The 17748-nt window shown below is 51.6% G+C and overlaps 3 protein-coding genes and 1 long non-coding RNA gene across 6 annotated transcripts; 2 read left to right on the top strand and 2 right to left on the bottom strand.

Moving 5' to 3' along the window:
• Positions 1-824: 824 nt before the first annotated feature.
• On the top strand, positions 825-2524 carry LOC136530503 (mannosylglycoprotein endo-beta-mannosidase). 2 transcript variants are annotated; one of them, XM_066523233.1, is made up of 3 exons: positions 825-1239; positions 1386-1524; positions 2210-2524. In XM_066523233.1, the coding sequence occupies exons 1-3, from the start codon at positions 1082-1084 to the stop codon at positions 2507-2509; spliced, it is 597 nt and encodes a 198-aa protein (XP_066379330.1). In that variant the 5' UTR covers positions 825-1081; the 3' UTR covers positions 2510-2524. The 2 variants fall into 2 exon arrangements, with proteins under 2 accessions (XP_066379330.1, XP_066379331.1); XM_066523234.1 differs by having other exon boundaries at positions 852-1239; positions 2214-2478.
• A 534-nt stretch (positions 2525-3058) lies between these two features.
• On the bottom strand, positions 3059-3944 carry LOC136530498 (uncharacterized mitochondrial protein AtMg00810-like). The gene is made up of 2 exons (XM_066523229.1): positions 3368-3944; positions 3059-3273 (listed from the first exon to the last, which is right to left on the bottom strand). The coding sequence occupies exons 1-2, from the start codon at positions 3942-3944 to the stop codon at positions 3059-3061; spliced, it is 792 nt and encodes a 263-aa protein (XP_066379326.1).
• Positions 3945-7631: 3687 nt separating this feature from the next.
• On the bottom strand, positions 7632-10882 carry LOC136530501 (histone-lysine N-methyltransferase ATX4-like). 2 transcript variants are annotated; one of them, XM_066523232.1, is made up of 4 exons: positions 9054-10882; positions 8900-8955; positions 8568-8772; positions 7632-7979 (listed from the first exon to the last, which is right to left on the bottom strand). In XM_066523232.1, the coding sequence occupies exons 1-4, from the start codon at positions 9942-9944 to the stop codon at positions 7746-7748; spliced, it is 1386 nt and encodes a 461-aa protein (XP_066379329.1). In that variant the 5' UTR covers positions 9945-10882; the 3' UTR covers positions 7632-7745. The 2 variants fall into 2 exon arrangements, with proteins under 2 accessions (XP_066379329.1, XP_066379328.1); XM_066523231.1 differs by having other exon boundaries at positions 7633-7982; positions 9054-10880.
• Positions 10883-13376: 2494 nt separating this feature from the next.
• Positions 13377-14726, top strand: LOC136530500 (uncharacterized). The gene is made up of 4 exons (XR_010777795.1): positions 13377-14146; positions 14237-14287; positions 14367-14567; positions 14643-14726. It is a non-coding gene; the product is annotated as an uncharacterized lncRNA (long non-coding RNA).
• The last annotated feature ends 3022 nt before the right edge of the window (positions 14727-17748 follow it).

The following is a 17748-nucleotide window of genomic DNA, read 5'->3' as shown; positions in this document are numbered from 1 at the left end:
CCCTTCCTTTTTGTCCTCTAGCTTCTTGCTTGATTTCATGTGGCTCGTGGTTTGATCGGTAACAATTTTACATTACATAAACAAAAGGTAAAAGTCCATATTACTCTCTTGAAGTTTGGCCTATATCCAAATAACCCCCAAACTAACATTTGATTCAATTTACTCCCTCCAACTACTTAAGTTGGTTCAACTAACACTTTAACGAGATTTTTCTTTTTTGTTTCTCTATGTACACATTATATTTTAGTTTCAAATTTTGTGAGGTGATAGAGGGCATTGTATTTTATGTTAGAAAAGTGCACTATGAATTTTTCATCATTATGTTTTATACGATATTATATCTCTAGTGTTAATTTATCATTAAATTTTCTAAGCTATCACAATAGTGGCAAAAGTTAAGATATATTTTTCTAACATAGCTTATGATGTTCTCTATCATATCACAAAAGTTGATATTAAGACTCAACTAATACGTGGAAAACTAAAAATAACAAATCATGTTAAGGGGTAAACTAGATCAACTGAAATAGTTAGAGGGGAGTAAATTAAACCAAATGTAAGTTTAAGGGATAATCTGGACATATGCCAAACTTAAGGAAAGTAATTTGGGCTTTTTCCTAGACAAAAAACTGGAACGGCGGCTGAATTAGCAGGTTGTCTTTGTTGGCGTCCGGATTGCTTGCGAGCACACTCTTGGAGTGACGTGGCAGGTACACACCATCGTCAGTTATCCTATCCCTTTCGAACTATCCATTCCGGCAGGGGAAACACGAACACTGTCACGCGCTCCGCCGATCCCATCCCGTAACGGCGTCGTCACCACCGCCATGCCTATGCTGCCACGAATCCTCCGCCCCCGTGATGCAGGCGCCCACCTGTTCTCCAATCCCCGCAACCTTCCATTCATCCTGTGGAGTGGAGAAAGACAAAAACAACCCGGCTCGGCACGCAACCCGGCTCGGCGGTTCGCCTACCTGCGGATGAGTGCTCGCTCCCTGGACTTACTTAGCACTCCTCTACTCGGGTGCTCCGGACCCCCGGGATTGGGAATCCACTCACCTCGCCGCACGTGATCGTGGAGATGGCCGTGGCCGTGGGGAAGCGGGTGCTCGACACGGGCTGGCTCGCCGCGCGTTCCACCGAGGTCGCGCTCACCGGCGTCCAGCTCACCACCACGCACCCGCCAGCAGCCGACCCCGCCCCCGCCGCGCCCTGGATGAGCGCCGCCGTCCCCGGCACGTACGTGCTTCTCCTCCCTTCTCTCCCGCCGCCCCTGCGGGAACTCTCGCGCTTTGGGGATCTGTGGAGTGAAATTGCTGCGAGCTTCGTTGTCATCGTCGCTCGGCTGCTGACATACTGTTGCGTGCATCGGGGATATGGTGCAGCGTGCTGGGGACGCTGCTCAAGAACAACCTGATCCCCGACCCCTTCTACGGGCTGAACAACCAGGCCATCGTCGACATCGCCGACGCCGGGAGGGAGTACTACACCTTTTGGTTCTTCACCACGTTCAAGTGTGCCCCGGTACGCAGAACTGCACCAATTCTCCGAATGTTTGTTAATCGTGTTTTCCTGTAACGAAGAATGCATCATCAATCCCACTGTCTCCTCCATCCAGTTAAAAAGGGAATTGTTGTACCCTTTTTGCTGTAGGCAGTTTTTGATTCAGCATAGTTGTACTGCAGTGTTACTGTGGTGATGAATGTGGCTGCTCCCTCAGCAATCAGCAAGCACTTTAAGCTGTCTTCTGCTGAAATGAACTGTGCAAACTGATAGACTTCTCTTGTACCAGGTTACTCTTAAGGAGTATTCCTTAAGATAGAGACGACTACAATCATTATGCGTGTACGTAGAGTACTCTAGTAACCTGGTACTATATAGCTTACTTTAAACTCAAACCAAATCCGTGCAACCTAAGGACACATGTTCAATTGATAAACTTTTCATTCACTTCTGCTTGCACGGAAGCCTTTTTGGAAGTGACGTTGCAGCCGTGGTAGCATAGCTGTTTGTTTTTTCCCTTGATCTCTTCAGTTAATGCTATTTTTTTTAGAACAAGTTAATGCTAAATATTGAGACTGCTCTTAATTGTTGTAAAACATGATTTCTTGCCTTTAAGGACTGGCATTTTGTACATTTCAGCACATGTACTTGTTATGGTGCTAAACCACTTAACATATCAATTTCTTCTTGATACCTTCATCTTTAGACAGCAAATCAGCACGTGACTTTAAACTTCCGGGGAATAAACTACTCAGCCGAAATGTACTTAAATGGGCATGAGGAGGTACTACCAAAAGGAATGTTCCGAAGGCACACCATTGATATTACTGATATTCTCCATCCTGATGGTAACAATCTGCTTGCTGTCCTTGTTCATCCTCCTGATCATCCTGGCAAAATTCCTGCTGAGGGGGGCCAGGGTGGTGATCATGAGGTTAGTCTCACATCCTTCAGGTTAGTTTTATGTAGATTTATCCTTTCGCACATGATTTGCAATTGTGGATAATGGAATACCCCATCCTATTGTAATGTGCAGATTTGGATTACCTTTTACTCATTTTTTTTAGCAAAGCTCAAACAGGACTTGTGTTGCTTAGTTGCCCATGTATTCTCCCCCTGATGGCACTACACTTCAGGAGATACATAGTGTCACCTTGCTTGAATTGTAATATACTTTTTATCTGAGATGCTACCTGCATCAAATGTGCTGAAAGCATAGGTAAAAACACGCAATGGCTTGCGTGTACTCTGTTTTAGAGGCCACAGTTCTGTTGTTTTGTATTCTGATGGGCATTGTCCAATCCACAGGAAATTAATACATATTTGGCTCATAAAATAAGAAGTTAGTCCTATTAGAAGAGTCCAGCTTGTAGAATAGAACAGAGAGATAGGAAAACACCACACACCCCAATGGGGGGGTGACCTCATATATATATATAGCCAATGTGGCAGGATGTACATGCGTGTACATGCTTTACATAGCAGGTGCTAATCACACTGATTGTGTGGTTGCCTATTATATACTTGCCTAATATACACTTGCCTAATATATCTATCAGCCTCCCGCAGTCGAAGCGTCAGGATTCCGGATGCAGAGACTGGACCGAAAATCGTCAAACAGCTGAACCGGCAAACCCTTTGTCATGATGTCAGCAAACTGAAAACGTGACGGCACATGGAGAACTCGAACCTCGCCAAGAGCCACCTTCTCACGGACGAAGTGGATGTCAATCTCGATGTGCTTGGTACGGCGGTGGTGGACCGGGTCGGCTGTCATGTAGACAGCGCTGACGTTAGTCACAGTAGACAACTGTGGCGACCTTCAAGGGAACATGAAGTTCCTGAAGGAGTTGGCGAAGCCAACAGCACTCTGCAACCACGTGAGCAACAGCCCGGTACTCAGCCTCCGCACTGGATCGGGATACCGTGGTCTGCCGTTTGGACGACCAGGACACCAGACTGTCGCCGAGGAAGACGCAGAAGCCTGATGTAGAGCGGCGGGAGTCTGGGCACCCTGCCCAGTCAGCATCGGAGTATGCAATCAGCTTGTCGACAGGCCCAGTGCCGATGTGGAGGCCAGCCGATAGGGTGCCCTTCACATACCGAAGGATGCGCTTGATCAGCGCGAGGTGAGCTCCGCGCGGGTCATGCATGAAGAGGCACACTTGCTGGACAGCATAGGCCAGGTCGGGGCGAGTGAGCGTCAGGTACTGGAGAGAGCCGGCGAGGCTCCGGTACACAGCGGGATCAGCGACAGGGGCGCCCGCCGAGGCAGAGAGCTTGGCACGAGAGTCAACAGGTGTCGACGTCGAGTGACACTCGGCCATGCCCGCCTTCTGAAGAAGGTCCACGGCGTACTGCCGCTGGCTGAGGAAAAGGCCGTCGGAGGAGCGAGTGACGGATATACCCAGGAAGTGATGTAGTTCCCCTAGGTCCGTCATGGCGAACTCAGAGTGAAGGCGGTCGATGATGTGTCGAAGCAGAGCGGCCGAGGAAGCCGTGAGGACGATGTCGTCGACGTACAGACAGCAAGTAGGCGGAGGAGCCGCCCTCGGTGTAGATGAAGAGGGAGGCGTCGGTGGCAGAGGCGACGAAGCCGAGCTGTCGGAGAAACGTGGCGAAGCGTTGGTGCCACGCCCGAGGGGCCTGCTTGAGGCCGTAGAGGGAGCGCTGGAGGAGGCAGACGGCGTCGGGTCGTGCCGGGTCGACGAAGCCGGGGGGCTGCTGACAATAGACCGTCTCATGCAGGTGGCCATGAAGAAAGGCATTCTTCACGTCCAGCTGATGGATAGGTCACTGGCGAGAGGCCGCGATGCTGAGGACGACCCGAATGGTGGCAGGCTTGACGACGGGGCTGAACGTCTCGTCGTAGTCGACGCCGTAGCGCTGGGTGAAGCCGCGGACGACCCAGCGAGCCTTGTGACGAGCCAGGGTGCCATCGGAGTGGAATTTGTGCATGAAAATCCACTTGCCGGTGACCACGTTGGCGCCGGGAGGACGGGGAACGAGGCGCCAGGTGTTGTTGTCGATAAGGGCCTTGTATTCCTCAGCCATGGCCGCACGCCACTGGGAATCGGCAAGACCCCCCCTGTAGTCACGCGGAATGGGCGAGGCAGTGGAGTCGGTGGCGACGTGAGCGGCCGGGGGGAATCCGTACCGATCGACAGGCCTGAGGGAACCTGTCTGGAGGCGCGTCACAGGCCGGCTCGGGGGCGGCGGGGGTGGTGGCGGTGTTGGAGCAGCCACCACAGCCGGAGGCGACGGAGGCGGCGGTGGTGGTGGAGCTGCCGCCACGGCCGGAGCCGGGGCCGGCTGTTCGGAAACAGCAGGCGCCGGTGAAGAACGGGTCGGTGCAGCTGGAGCCGTACGCCGCCGGGTGTAAACCCGGAGGGGTGGAGGACCGACCGGCGCAGGCTGAGGCGCAGCTGGTGCAAGGATCGGGCCAATCTGGAGGATGGCCGGGTCCTCAGCAAGCTCCTCCAGATGAGCTCGACGACACGGCTGCTCAGCGTCGAGTGGCGATGGAGCGACTGCTGCAGTGCGTATCACTGGTGTGGTTGGACCTGCAAGAAAATCCAGAGAGCTTGGCAGCGCACTGGTGGAGTCAGATCGAAAGGGAAATGTGGTCTCGTCGAAGACAACGTGACGAGAGATGATGATCCGTCTAGTTGTGAGGTCGAGACACCGGTAGCCCTTATGGGAAGAGGGATAACCAAGGAAGACACAAGCGGTGGAGCGGGGGGCCAACTTGTGTTTGGAGGTAGCGGTGAGGTTGGGATAGCATAGACAACCGAAGACACGAAGAATGGCGTAATCTGGTGGCTGCTGGTAGAGTTGCTCATAGGGAACTCTATGGTGAATGGCTGAGCTGGGGCGCCTATTGAGGAGATAGGTGGCTGTGGTGAGCGCCTCGGCCCAGTATTTGGGTGGCATGTGAGCGTGGATGAGGAGGGTGCGGCATATATCGTTCAGAGAACGGATGATGCGTTCAGCCTTGCCGTTTTGAGAGGAGGTGTAAGGGCAAGAGAGTCGGAGGTGAATCCCGCTGGAGGCAAAGAAGGTGGTGAGGGCATTATTGACGAACTCAGTGCCATTATCAGCCTGTACAGCCTTGACAGGAAGGCTGAACTGTGTGTGGACGAAGGCAGCAAAAGTTAATGATGTGAGTGGCTACCTCAGACTTGCGGACGAGTGGGAACGTCCAACAAAAGTGGGTGAAATCATCTAGGATGACAAGATAGTACTGCGCACCAGAAATGCTAGCGACTGGGGACGTCCAAACATCACAGTGTACAAGCTCAAAAGGGAGAGATGAAAGTGAGCTGGAATTACCAAAAGGCAGCCGCACATGCTTGCCAAGTTGACACGGGTGACATAGAGTATGAGCTGATTTATTACATGAAATGGAATGTATTGTGCCTAAGCAAATTTAGAGTGGCAGCTCCTGGATGACCAAGACGATGGTGCCATAGGTCGGTGGAGGTGGCAAGGTTGGCCTGTGGCATGGCGGGGACGGTGTAGAGGCCGTCGGAGCTATTGGAGCGAAGAATCACGCGGCTGGTCTGCACGTCCTTAACAGAAAAACCAAACGCGTCAAATTCGATAGTGCAATGGTTGTCACGAGTGAATTGGCGAACTGAAAGTAAGTTGCGCACTAGGGAGGGGACAACAAGAACATTGCTAAGAGAGAAAGGGGAGGTGCGGCCAGGTAAAAGGGAGTGACCAGAACAGGACACAGGCAATTGATGCCGTTGCCAACAGTGATGGAAGGAGAGGAGGAGGGATGGCGAGATAGAAGTATACCATCCGAGTTGTGCATGTGGGAGGTGGCGCCGGAGTCCATGACCCAGCCGGAGTTCTGGAGCGCCATCTGGTTCAAGGCGGCAATTAGTCCGGCCTGATCCCCACATCGGTGGCGGTGGAGGGGAAGCGAAGTGGGCCTGCGGGTTGGCACCCATAAGCCCCTGGTGGCGCCCGCCCTGGGCATTGGGGTGCTGCCAGCCGCCGCCAGGGCGAGGGCCCTGCTGCCAGCCGCCATTTGGAGGAGGAGCACCGCCCTGGGGGGCCCACGGGGTGTAGCAGAACCAGGGCACCATGGGGCGGTTGCCCCCGTGTTGTTGACCGCCACCGCCTCCGCCGCCCTGTTGCCAGCTGCCGCCGCCGCCCTGCTGCCAGCCACCTTGGCCGCGCCAGGAACCCTTCTTGCCGCCCTTGCCCTTCTTGCCTCCCCCTGAACCCTTCGAAGGGGCACCAGAAGGAGTGCCGGAAGTGGAGGAATGGCACTCGGCAGATGGGCAGCTAGAGCCGGAGGCGGCGACCATAGCGGAGGCCGCCGTGGTCTTCTCGTCATTGGCGAGGCGCAATTCCTTGAGGGAGAGCATCTCGCGCGCCCTGGAGAAGGAGGGCAGCACGGTGGCGTTGGCGATGTCGTCGGCGGTGGCGCTGAAGCGCGGATTTAGGCCGCAGAGGAGACTGAGGACGAGCTGCTTGTCGTCGATGGTTTCGCCGACGTCCCGGAGGGCAGCGGCCTTGACCTTGAGCGTCTGGCAGTATTCGTCGATCGTCGAGTCGCCCTGCTTTAGGGAGTGAAAGTCCTCAAGCAGGAAGACGGCCCGGGGTGCGCGGTTGGAGCGGAACAGGGCTTCGATTTCCACCCACAGCTCGCGGGCGGTCTGGTTCTCGTCGGTGATGGCCAAATCAAGAACCGAGTCGTCGACGGTGTTCAGGATCCAACCGCGGACAGTGCACTCGGCAATTGGCCACGATGGATCATCAGCAGGGGGAGCAGCAGACTCGCTGATGTGTGGGAGGAGACTGAATTTCCCACACAGAGCCTTGAAGAAGGAAGCCCACTTGGTGAAGTTGGGATGCTTCATCTCCAGAGTCACCGGGATGTGAGTCTTCACGTTGACGGCGGTGTAGGGGTGGACGAGCACTGCCTGCGGTGCCGGGTTAGCGGAGCCGTCGGCGGTGTCAGCCATGTCGACCAGGTGGTGTGGCGCACCGACGGGAGAAGGGTGGACGGCGGCGTCGGAGTTCAGCCGCCGGGGAAAGGTGGAGAGGGGAGAGGAGCGGAAATAGAAGGCCGGGATCTGATTGATCACGTGGTCTTTGATACCATGTAGAATAGAACAGAGAGATAGGAAAACACCACACACCCCAATGGGGGGGGTGACCTTCATATATATATATAGCCAAAGTGGCAGGATGTACATGCGTGTACATGCTTTACATAGCAGGTGCTAATCACACTGATTGTGTGGTTGCCTATTATATACTTGCCTAATATACACTTGCCTAATATATCTATCAATAACCATAATGTAAGCACTGAAGTTGGTATGACAAAAGTTCTGCCAACATAATACCCCGGCACAAAGTCTGCAAGCAAGTTGCTCCATCACATACACCATCTTGTTTGTATCCTTGTTCGGAAAGCAGTTTCCACAACTCTCACACTGCAGTGCTCTTCTGAACTGCTGCGTTAATGACCAAACAAATAGAATTAGTCTATTGAGACAATATATCATCTAACTGATCAAACAAATAGAATTAGTCCACTGAGGCAATCTGTCATCTAACTGATCAAACAAATACAATTAGTCTAATGATGAGGCAATATATCATCTAACTACAGTAGTTTCAATACAATCTTAAAATGTAATAGGGTATACTGAAGTGACCTTATAGAACTAACACTTGCCAGGAGATGACAAACCTAGAACTAGGGAAAGAAACTTTCATGTTCCACAGAGAGAATTACCAGAATAATATCATTCTGCTTATACATAGTAAATGATTCAGTTAAGAGTGTATCTGTTTCAAGATTTTATCATTGTCATACATCAATTCTTTTATGGTCCTTTGACCTTCACCTAAAATCTTCCTATTTGAGGCAAGGACGCAAGGTAATGTAACATCATAAGCTTCCCTTAAAGTAACATAACAGACATTAAAACAAAACATAGAAGATTGGGCATAAGCCATTGATTTGCTGTTGAAATCTCCTACACATATGCATAGCCTTAGTTGTGCATCAACTATAAACAAATTCATCAACTTGCCTTAATCTGTGGCTGGTACTCCAACTCATTTGAACCAGTCACTTCATGTAAATCATCTGGGAAAGAATGACACACCACAGGCTGGCCCTTGGTGCTGCAATCCACCACTACTTCTGAGAATCCCTGATCAGCCAAAAAGGCCTCTTCTACTGCCCTCCGGAAATCAGCAGGTTTGCAACTGCTTAGTTCTGTCTGCCCTTGAAATCTGAAATGAGAAATACACCTTGTTCTCAACACACAAGCTGGCAAAGTTGTCAAAACTACTCGAGCAGGTGTTTTAGCAGCATTTTAACAGTTGTCCATGTAGTTATAGATTTTGAAATACTACTCACCGGTCCATGTAGTCTGAAAATGGAAATATCGACCCCTGCCTCACCCACACGTACTTCTGCAACTCATATCATCAAATGCATCATTTCCCACAGAGAAAAGCAGTAGAAATTAAAGTCAACCAATTTGAATATAACAGTCACTGGAAAATTGTACCTTCTCATCACTGAACTCTGTGCACCAGCCAAATAGCATCACGCAAAGCACAGCAACATCGCGAGGCTGCGGTGGCATTGCATCGGCAGCGGCCTGCTGAGTTGGGTCGACCAGCACTCCTGGCCACATCGGCTGACGTTTGCCAAGCTTTGCCCACACAATGTTCCCATACACCAATTGCTCAGTACAGTGAAAAGTCTCTTCTTTCTCCTCATCCTCACACCCTTCATCCTCCTCTTGTTCATCCTCCTCGTCTTCCTCATCTTCTTCCTCATAGTAATGCCTAAGCATCACTTCCTTTCTGTGGTAATTGCTGTATGGTTCATCATGTACCGAGGTAAGTGTGCTCCGAGAGGCTAAGTACTTCCTGGAGCCACCAAAATTGCGGCGTGCTCGGTAACGTTCCACCATGGCCTCCTCCTCATCGTCGTCATCTACCTCGGACAATGCAAAGCTCCTGTCAAAAATTGCACCTTTACTGTGCAGCAGCCCGTTTTTGCGCACCAAATGCTCTGTCTTGACAGGCGGCGGCGGCGGCTTGGCCGGCTTCTCCTTCTTCCAGGGCTCGATAAGTACCGAGTCATTGAACCTAGAGGGCAGCACCTGGGTGCGGCCCCGCGACGTGCGCACCACCGGCGGCCTCGCCGCGGGCGGTGGTAGCGTGGCCTCTGCCGGCGCCTCGGGCTCCTCGCTCCACCGGAGCCCGAAGGCCGCGTACGGGATGCTGGAGGCTGGGACGTCGCCGAGCAGCTCGACGGGGAAGAACGTGTCGCCCCTCCGCCTCTTCCTCGGGCGGGGGTCGCCTCCCCCCTCGTCCTCCCCTCCGCCGCCCGCGGCATTGCAGCGCCGCAGCGCAAGGATCTCCGACCGCTGATTCCGCTTGAAGATCATCCGGAACCGCGGAACCGGGCCGCTAGATCGCCCCGGCGAGTCGGGAGGGCCGGAGCACCTTGGCAAACCCTAAGCATGCCCGCCCGCCTCGCGAATTCGGTCAATTGGGGAGCTCCGCTCCCCTCCGAGACCTCGCGGAGGCGGCGGAAACGACCTCGGATGGAGCTGGCCAGATGTTGTTGACGAAGATAAATCGGCCTGAGATTTTGGGGAATTTTTTTTCTCTCTCGTCTCCTCTGCTCTCGGTTGCTTGTTCTTGGTGCGTTCCAATGGGCTTCCAAGTACAGGGGGGCATAGAGAAGGGAACGCGGCTCGGTGGCGAGGGAGATGCGTTTTTTTTTTTCCTCCCGAAGTTTCCTCGTGCGATTCGGCGGATTGGATCGGATAGGGGGGTCGTGACATGGAAGTCGTCGTCGTCTCCGCCGTGGGATGGGAGCAGAGCTGGTGTTCGTGCGGTTGCCCTCTCGATTTTGTGGTCGCTGATGGTGGCCGCGGTGGTGTGCATCCATGGAGATGGAGCAGGACAGGAGTGATGGGTGGCACGAGTCTGGGCGTTGCATTTTGGTAGCCTCGTGGTCGGATGGTGATCTGCGCTGGCAAATTTGTTTTCGAAAGTTTTTTTTGGGGGGTTCTCGATCAATGTATGATTTGAGCTGGATTTGGGTTTCGAGTGATTGGGAACGAGTTGTGCTTGATGAGAATTCGATTTTTGGAAGTGGTCTGGGCTGGCGTAGAATCGTGGTGATTTTGGGCATGGTCTGGACGAGAGAGATGGACATGAACAAGTTTTGTGCAGCGGCGGAGCTGCAGCGTGCCACTTCCGTGGGGATGATGTCACGAGCAGCGTAGGCAGGTCCGCGCTGTTGATGGAGGTTGAGCTCGGATGATTGATTATTACATGCCCGATGCATGCGAAGATAGATAGATGATGTTCGGCCACCTCGGCGCCTCGGCGAAAGCAGATGTTGACGAAAGAAATTTCGATTTTTTTCCCTCCCCTGTTTCGTGTTGTTTCCTCGTTCCGGGGCTTGGATTTCTCGGTGCTTTTGTGTCGATCGGTCTCCTTGGCTGAAGAAGGGGGAAAAAATCGTGCATGGGTGAAGCAAAAAATCGTGCAAAGGTCGAGCTCGGATTTCTCGGTGTTTTCTTGTCGATCAGATCTGCATGGGTGAAGCAAAAAATCGTGCACGGGCACAGGTCTGCAAGTTGTAGATCCACTGATCCACCGCCCGCCGTTTGAATTCTGCGAGTCCAAGCAAGACGAAGAATGTCTGAATTCTGTTTTTATTTGTTCTTCTCGGGTTTTTCTTCTTCAATCAGTCATTTTCTTTGGTAACGGTGGTGGCCGTGTGCTCGAATCCACGGGCGGAAAGGTGTGTGCATCGTGAACCGGACGCGGGGAAGACGACGGTGATTCCCTCTCCGCCGTACATTCGCGTCGTCTCCTCTGATTCCTTTTAAGCACGGCCACGGGCCACCGCTCGCCGGAGTCTTTTCTTCCCCTCTAATTGTGTGACGACTTCGCCGGAGCTGCACACTGCCACAGCCCACGGGAGGGCCCTCTCGGCTCTCGACGGTGGTGCTGCCGTGCTGGGGCCCAACCAAACCCACCAGGCAGTACGACCGGGCTCGGTTCAGCACTCCGCTGCGCGGCGGCGGGCGGGTGGGTTTTGATGGTGATTTGATGCGCGGCGCGACAGATTCCGGCGACTCGTGCGAGGGGATAGGGAGACGTGCCGTGTGCGTGCATAGACCGCGGAGGACGCGGCCACCAATCAGACACAGTGGCAGCTTCTGCTCGAGCTGCGGACTTGCGGCACCGGGGTGGGCACATCAGATGCGAGGGGGATCGTCGGCTTGGTTGATTGATTGGTTCCAGCGCGTGCAGCTTCTCCTTCTCCCTCCCCCCGGCAGCGGCAGGCGATAACCACGAACGGATCCAAGACGGTCCGGCGACGGCGAGGTTTGAGCCGTGCAGGTACAGGTTTTTTTAGTAGACGACGTAGTTGTTCTTCCGATGGATTTGCTAAAAGAACCAGCAGCGAGTCAGGGAGTGAGCGAGCCAGCGAGCGCCGCAGTGGAATCCGGACCCTGGAATCCGTCGCGGCTCCAGTGTGGTAGTTCGGCCTTTTGTTTCGAACTTTCTCGAAGCGCGATTTGTTCGTCGGTTGACGCACTTCGTTTTGCTCATCGGGTCGTCGTGTAGCTTCCGCCTGCAGCACGGTAAGGACCAGAAGGTAGGTGCTGGTGCCCTGCCCATTGGCATGAAGACGACGTCGTCTGGCCTAGTTAGGGAGGCGGAGGTAGTGCCTTGGTAAACCTAACGGCAAACCAAACCTTCTCCAGCTTGCCCAGGCACCAAGGTGGCAAGCGGCACGGAGAAGGCGGCGGCTTCGCCACACCGGTGGTCGGGTGGCGCCGCTTGGGCGCTTGGCCACGCCAAGCAGGCCGAGACCCTGCCGCCCGCCCGCGAGGCCGCGTAGGCTCGTATCGTCCGGCCGCCCGGCCCGGTGGAAACCTTCCGTGCGCATCGAGACGCGGAGTCTGATTTCAGGCTACAGCCACCATATGTGTCTCCTCTGACAGAATACTCTAGCAGTGGCAAGCAAACTCGGTGCGTCCGCGGCTCCGCGCGTGCGCAGTTTTCCGGCGACAACGACGTCGCGGAAGTCGACGCGGCCCACGACGGGGAGAGGCGGACCGCCGCGACGTGGGCAAGATGGAACACGGGTGAGCGCGCCTCAGCCTGCCTTGATTATCTATCTCCTTGTCCCGTGCGGCCGTGCCTCCGCCCCGCCTCCCTCCCTTGCTTCCCATTCCGACGGAATCTCGATTCGCTCCTTCCGGTGACAAATCGCTCTGCGCTACGTGACTGGTCTGCTCCCACCTCCCAGTGTTGTTCTGTTCCATGTGGGCTGTGGCTGCCTGATTTCGCTCGTTTATGTGTTCTCCTCCTTCGGTTTCCCGATCCAAGCTGGCCTAGCTTCGCTGTGCTTCTGCTAGGTCCAAAATTTGCTGTTTGCCGCAGGTGCGAGCATGAGCATTACCGGCGGAGGTGCAAGTTCGTGGCGCCGTGCTGCGACCTGGTGTTCCCTTGCCGATTGTTGCCACTGCCACAACGAGGCTACGATGAGCTAGTGTCCCTTTTCGTAAGTAGAGCGGTATAACTTACTCAGGAACCTTATGGCGTGCTTGCCAATTAGCTAGCGCACTGGCATGCATTTTTGTTTGCACGTCCAACAGGGGCTGTTTAGGCATAGTTAATACATTTGCAACCTGACAGGTCGGTACTTTGGTTGTTTGTCAGCCTTAGATCTTGAGTGTGTTCGTTTTGGTTAAATTTGTTAGCGATCTCTCCAGCTCGGCCCAACGACCGAGTTGGGCCTTAACCTCGCGCCCTGATCTGGAGCGTCCAACCCTACATGGTTTGTGGGCCCCGTCGCACTGCGCTATATAAAGAGGTGGGGCCGGCGGCTCGCAGTACGAGGTTAACCGTGAGCCGCTACACCCACCGACAAAACCTAACCCGATCTAGTGAGGGGCGCAGCCAGCAAAGGGAAGCACCATCACCGGGGCGCCTTCACCGTAGGACCACTTCACCGCTACACCACCACTGGAGCGCCACCTCTTCACCGCCCTCTCTACCAACGCGATGGACGGTTCCAGCTCCACCAAGCCCTCCGATGGTCGGTACCTCTGCTCCCCTCTCCCTCTTAGATCTCGTAGTCCATGTTCTAGGGCATGTTTATCTTATTCTAGTCAAGTCAGCACCCCTAGATCTACATCTAATGATCCTGTAATTTTAACAAAATTATATACATGATGATAAATCAAAATATGGAATTCAGTGGCGATAATCTTGCAGCGTAGAGAAGTGTTCATGCAATAAATTGTGATATAAGGAACAATCTCCTTAGCTGATTACATTTTTGAATCTGTGGTTCCTGGAGTGGGAACTTGATGATAGATTTCTGAAATTGTGCCTTCAGTCATTTTAGGAGCAAAGAAGCATAATGGGTTTATGAAAGTGTGCCTTCTAAAATCGAAACATCAGGCTTTGGCACTATATGCAAAGAGCAGCTAATGCTAGAGCATCATTCTTGTCCTTCTTAATGAAAAAAGAAACTGAATTGTGTTGGTTCTTTCTTCACTGTTGGCTTCCGGAGATCGGCACACAATATGTCATCAAGGTGTTACAAAAAGTAAGTCTTTCATGTTTTTCTAGTTTCTACAATAAATTGACTTTACTATGTTCAGCAAATGTGGAAGATTAACTCTCTTCATTATTGCAGGTAGTTTGCCTACTCTGTGGATCAGAACATGAACAGCCTGCATGACTTAAAGTGCTGTACAATTTTATTCAGTGCTCATGTCACGTGAGGGTTATTGTGCTTAAACTGAAACTTCATTTTTGCTGTTCAGGTGTCATAAGTGTGCATAAGCTGTGGAGTCATTATGGGAGAGTATTTCTGTGATATATGCAAATTATTATGGTGATGATGTACCTTTTGAAGCTTGATTGCTTTCGGACGTGCTTTGCACCATTCGTACCAACTGATGCATGTTACTTCTTTTACTGAAACAGAAAGGGTAGTACCATTGCATCGATTGTGGCATATACAGGTGAGCACAAAAGAAACTTCCACAGATATGTAAATTAAGCTGATTTCTGATCATGTGTCTACTCAATTCAACCAGGGATGGTGGCAAGGAAAACTTCTCCCACTGTGTAAAGTGTGGTATGCTATGCTTCAACCAATTTGATTATTATGTGATTTTGAGGGGGGGTTTTTTTACAACAGTGATTTTGAGTTGAATGTTCGTACATACTCAACAGTGAAAGAATGGAAGTCCAAATTCAGTTACCTTTCTGTCTCTAATGAAATTTTTTCGTGCCCCCAAGTTGAAGTCCGCAGATCGTATCAGTATAAATTAACACTCACCATCTATGGTGATTGAAATTAAGCAACAAAGAAACAGCATTCTAAAATTTACATTCACTGGTAAAAACTCCACATGTGCCTAATCTTTGTGTGGTAATGCTTATATGATCTATTTTTTCCTGTTCCTTTTCTGCAATGCATAGAGTCTTGCTGTTCTGTTGCACTGCGTGATAACCATCAGATCGCTGTCGTTGGAACTTCCAGCTTCGGCATTGCTGGGTCAACCCACATGGTCAGCGTAGCTGTCTCTTGAACTTGGTCGCGGCCGTGATTGTATCACCGTGGGTGAAACCCAGCACCCCTGACTGATGGTGTGCTTGTGCTGAAGCTGAACTGTTTCTGAATCTCCGTGCTGTTCAGTAACACTAGATATTGCCGTGCTCTGCCTCTGCTTGGGGTGAAAGTGAAACGGCGTGGTCTGTTCCTAGGAGTAGGATTAAGATCCCATTTGTTTTTGTTCAGATCTGGTGGCATCCTCGTTCCAGTTTCCTGATGAAAGCGGGTCTACTCGTCTCCCTTTGGCAGTCGGGTATTCGGCTCTTTGGGTTCATTCTGAACCTAGAGAATCCGTGGTCTGTGGAGCGCGCACGTGCAGTTCTTCGTCTTTGTCTGAGAAACACCCCCATCGTGTTACGTTGACAAAGCTAGTTTGGGGAGCATCTAATTGGTGCCGAATTCTGCAGGATATAATCTCGTATAGCACGGGCCACGAACTTGAAGCCGGGTAGCTGGAGTGGTCACATCCTGTCCAGTGTCGACCCGCTTGGTCAGATATTAAAGCCTGGGCATTCGGTTCCTCGATTTGGTTTCGGTTCGGTTTCTCGGTTATTGATGAAATTTGGTTCATAGAAAATGGGAACTGATCGGTTTTAAAAAAATTTAGGAACTGAGTATTTCGGTTTCGGTTATTTCGGTTTGGCTCCGGTTCTAACTAAGCTAACCAATTTTTTCATCAGAGGTTAATACAACAAAAAAAAAGTATAGGTTTTAAAGCAAATTTAAGCAACACTACATCTATTTTTGATAATAATAATTGATAAGAGAACAATAGCAATATAGTAACACAAATACATAGCATAGCAATTCAATACGAGAACATAGTATTATAAAATACAAGTAAATGAATTATAATTTATGGATTTTGGTTCTTTCGGTTAATTCGGTTATATGAGAGTAGGAACCGAAATTTACTCGGTTCTTTCGGTTCCTCGCAATTTGGAACCAAACAAGGAACTAATTTTTTCGGTTTCGGTTATTTCGGTTTCAGTTCCGATTCTTTCAGCTCGGTTTTCGATTCTCGATTAAAAATGCCCAGGCTTAGATAGCAGTAGATGGGCTTCGGCCGACGATGAAGCCCCAAACAAGCGCCTCTGATCTCTGCTCAGTCTTTTTCGAGTTTGGACAACCCCCGTGTCTTGTGAAACCACGTATAAAAGGAAGGCACTGATCAACTCTTAAAGTTGAATTTTTGACCTTACGTGTAACGGTTGGCCTTCCTTCGCTATATGTTGTGAGTTGGGATCTTTTTGATAGCGGCTTGCTTGCGCCTAGACGTCCGGTGCACAGGCGCATGTGGCTACAGTTGATTTCTGCGCCTGATGCCGGTGTCGGCTGCTTCCAGAAACGTATGCGGACGGATACTGATATGATGGAGTACCACCCAAGTGTTGTTGCCTTGGCTGGCTATTCGAACTGCTGCCGGTGTAGTCGTAGACTGGTAGTGGTGCGCCAAGTGGACCCGCTTCTACCGAGAACGACGCGAAATATTTTCGTGACTTCGACCTAGTCTATATATAAAGAGCGTGTAACCTCAGATCTCCTATCTCTCTCACAAACCACCGTTACCGGCACAGTCAACTGCCGGAAAAACAGTAACGGGTTTTTATAAACAGTACAGGGTCCGCAAATGAACAGTACGGATTTTTAATAAACAGTAACGGGTTTATGAACACTGCTTTACCGGATTTTATGAACAGTAACGGGTTACTATGAACAGTGTTAACCCATTAAGGAACAACAACCAACTATTTTCTTTTTTTTTTACGCCTCAATACAAATCTTTTTTCTCCACTGTTGCCATGCGCGGGGTTCCCTGCTAGTTTAAAAGATTGACGAACCCATTTGGCAGATTAAAAAATATTTAAAAAAAATCCTATCGTCCCTTCCGCTGTGCCTATCTCTGTTCGCTCGATCCCCTTCTCTGTTCGCTCAATTTCCTTCCGCTACGGCCACAGCCCACGCCGGAACAGACGGCGAAGCACCCAAACATCGGCAGCATAGGCACAAGCCCAAATCGACTCCCCACGACCGACTCAATTGAGCTCTCTGCTGCAACCGGCCTTTTCCTTTGCATGTCGGAGCTCATGGAGCCACGACACGGCGGTGGGTCCCGTGGCTCCGGGACGAGCACGTCGGCAGACGACGAGCGGGGGTTGCGTGTCCCTGCGACGATAGGTCTGGCCCCTCTGACGAGCGTCTCTCTTCCCTCTTCTCTGCGACTGGCGAGATATCCACATACTGATGAAGTTGCGGTCAAGGCGACCACTTCGCCGTCGACCTCCTCCCCGTGCCATGGCAGTCGCGTGGAAGGTTCGAGGTAGCAAGCTCCTTCCCGTGCTCATGGCAGCAGCGGCGGCGGTTGTTGCCTGCTCATCCGCGGCGTCGCCGCTGCAAGAACCTGCAACCAATAGAGAGAGCGAGAGGGAGAGTGAGGGACATGCGAGGAATTTTTTTTTTATTCTTATGGGTAGTCTATAAGAGAATTAATACCTTTTTGCTACATACCACTATGGACTGCTTTTACGATGTATCATCTACCTGATAAGAAATATTTTACTCAGATAAGAAATATTTTACTCTCT

Source organism: Miscanthus floridulus, unplaced genomic scaffold (assembly GCF_019320115.1).
Source record: "Miscanthus floridulus cultivar M001 unplaced genomic scaffold, ASM1932011v1 fs_148_1_2, whole genome shotgun sequence".
In the NCBI taxonomy this organism is placed as follows: domain Eukaryota; kingdom Viridiplantae; phylum Streptophyta; class Magnoliopsida; order Poales; family Poaceae; genus Miscanthus; species Miscanthus floridulus.
Note: the sequence above shows the minus strand (reverse complement) of the source record. Positions and strands in the feature narration are given on the sequence as shown.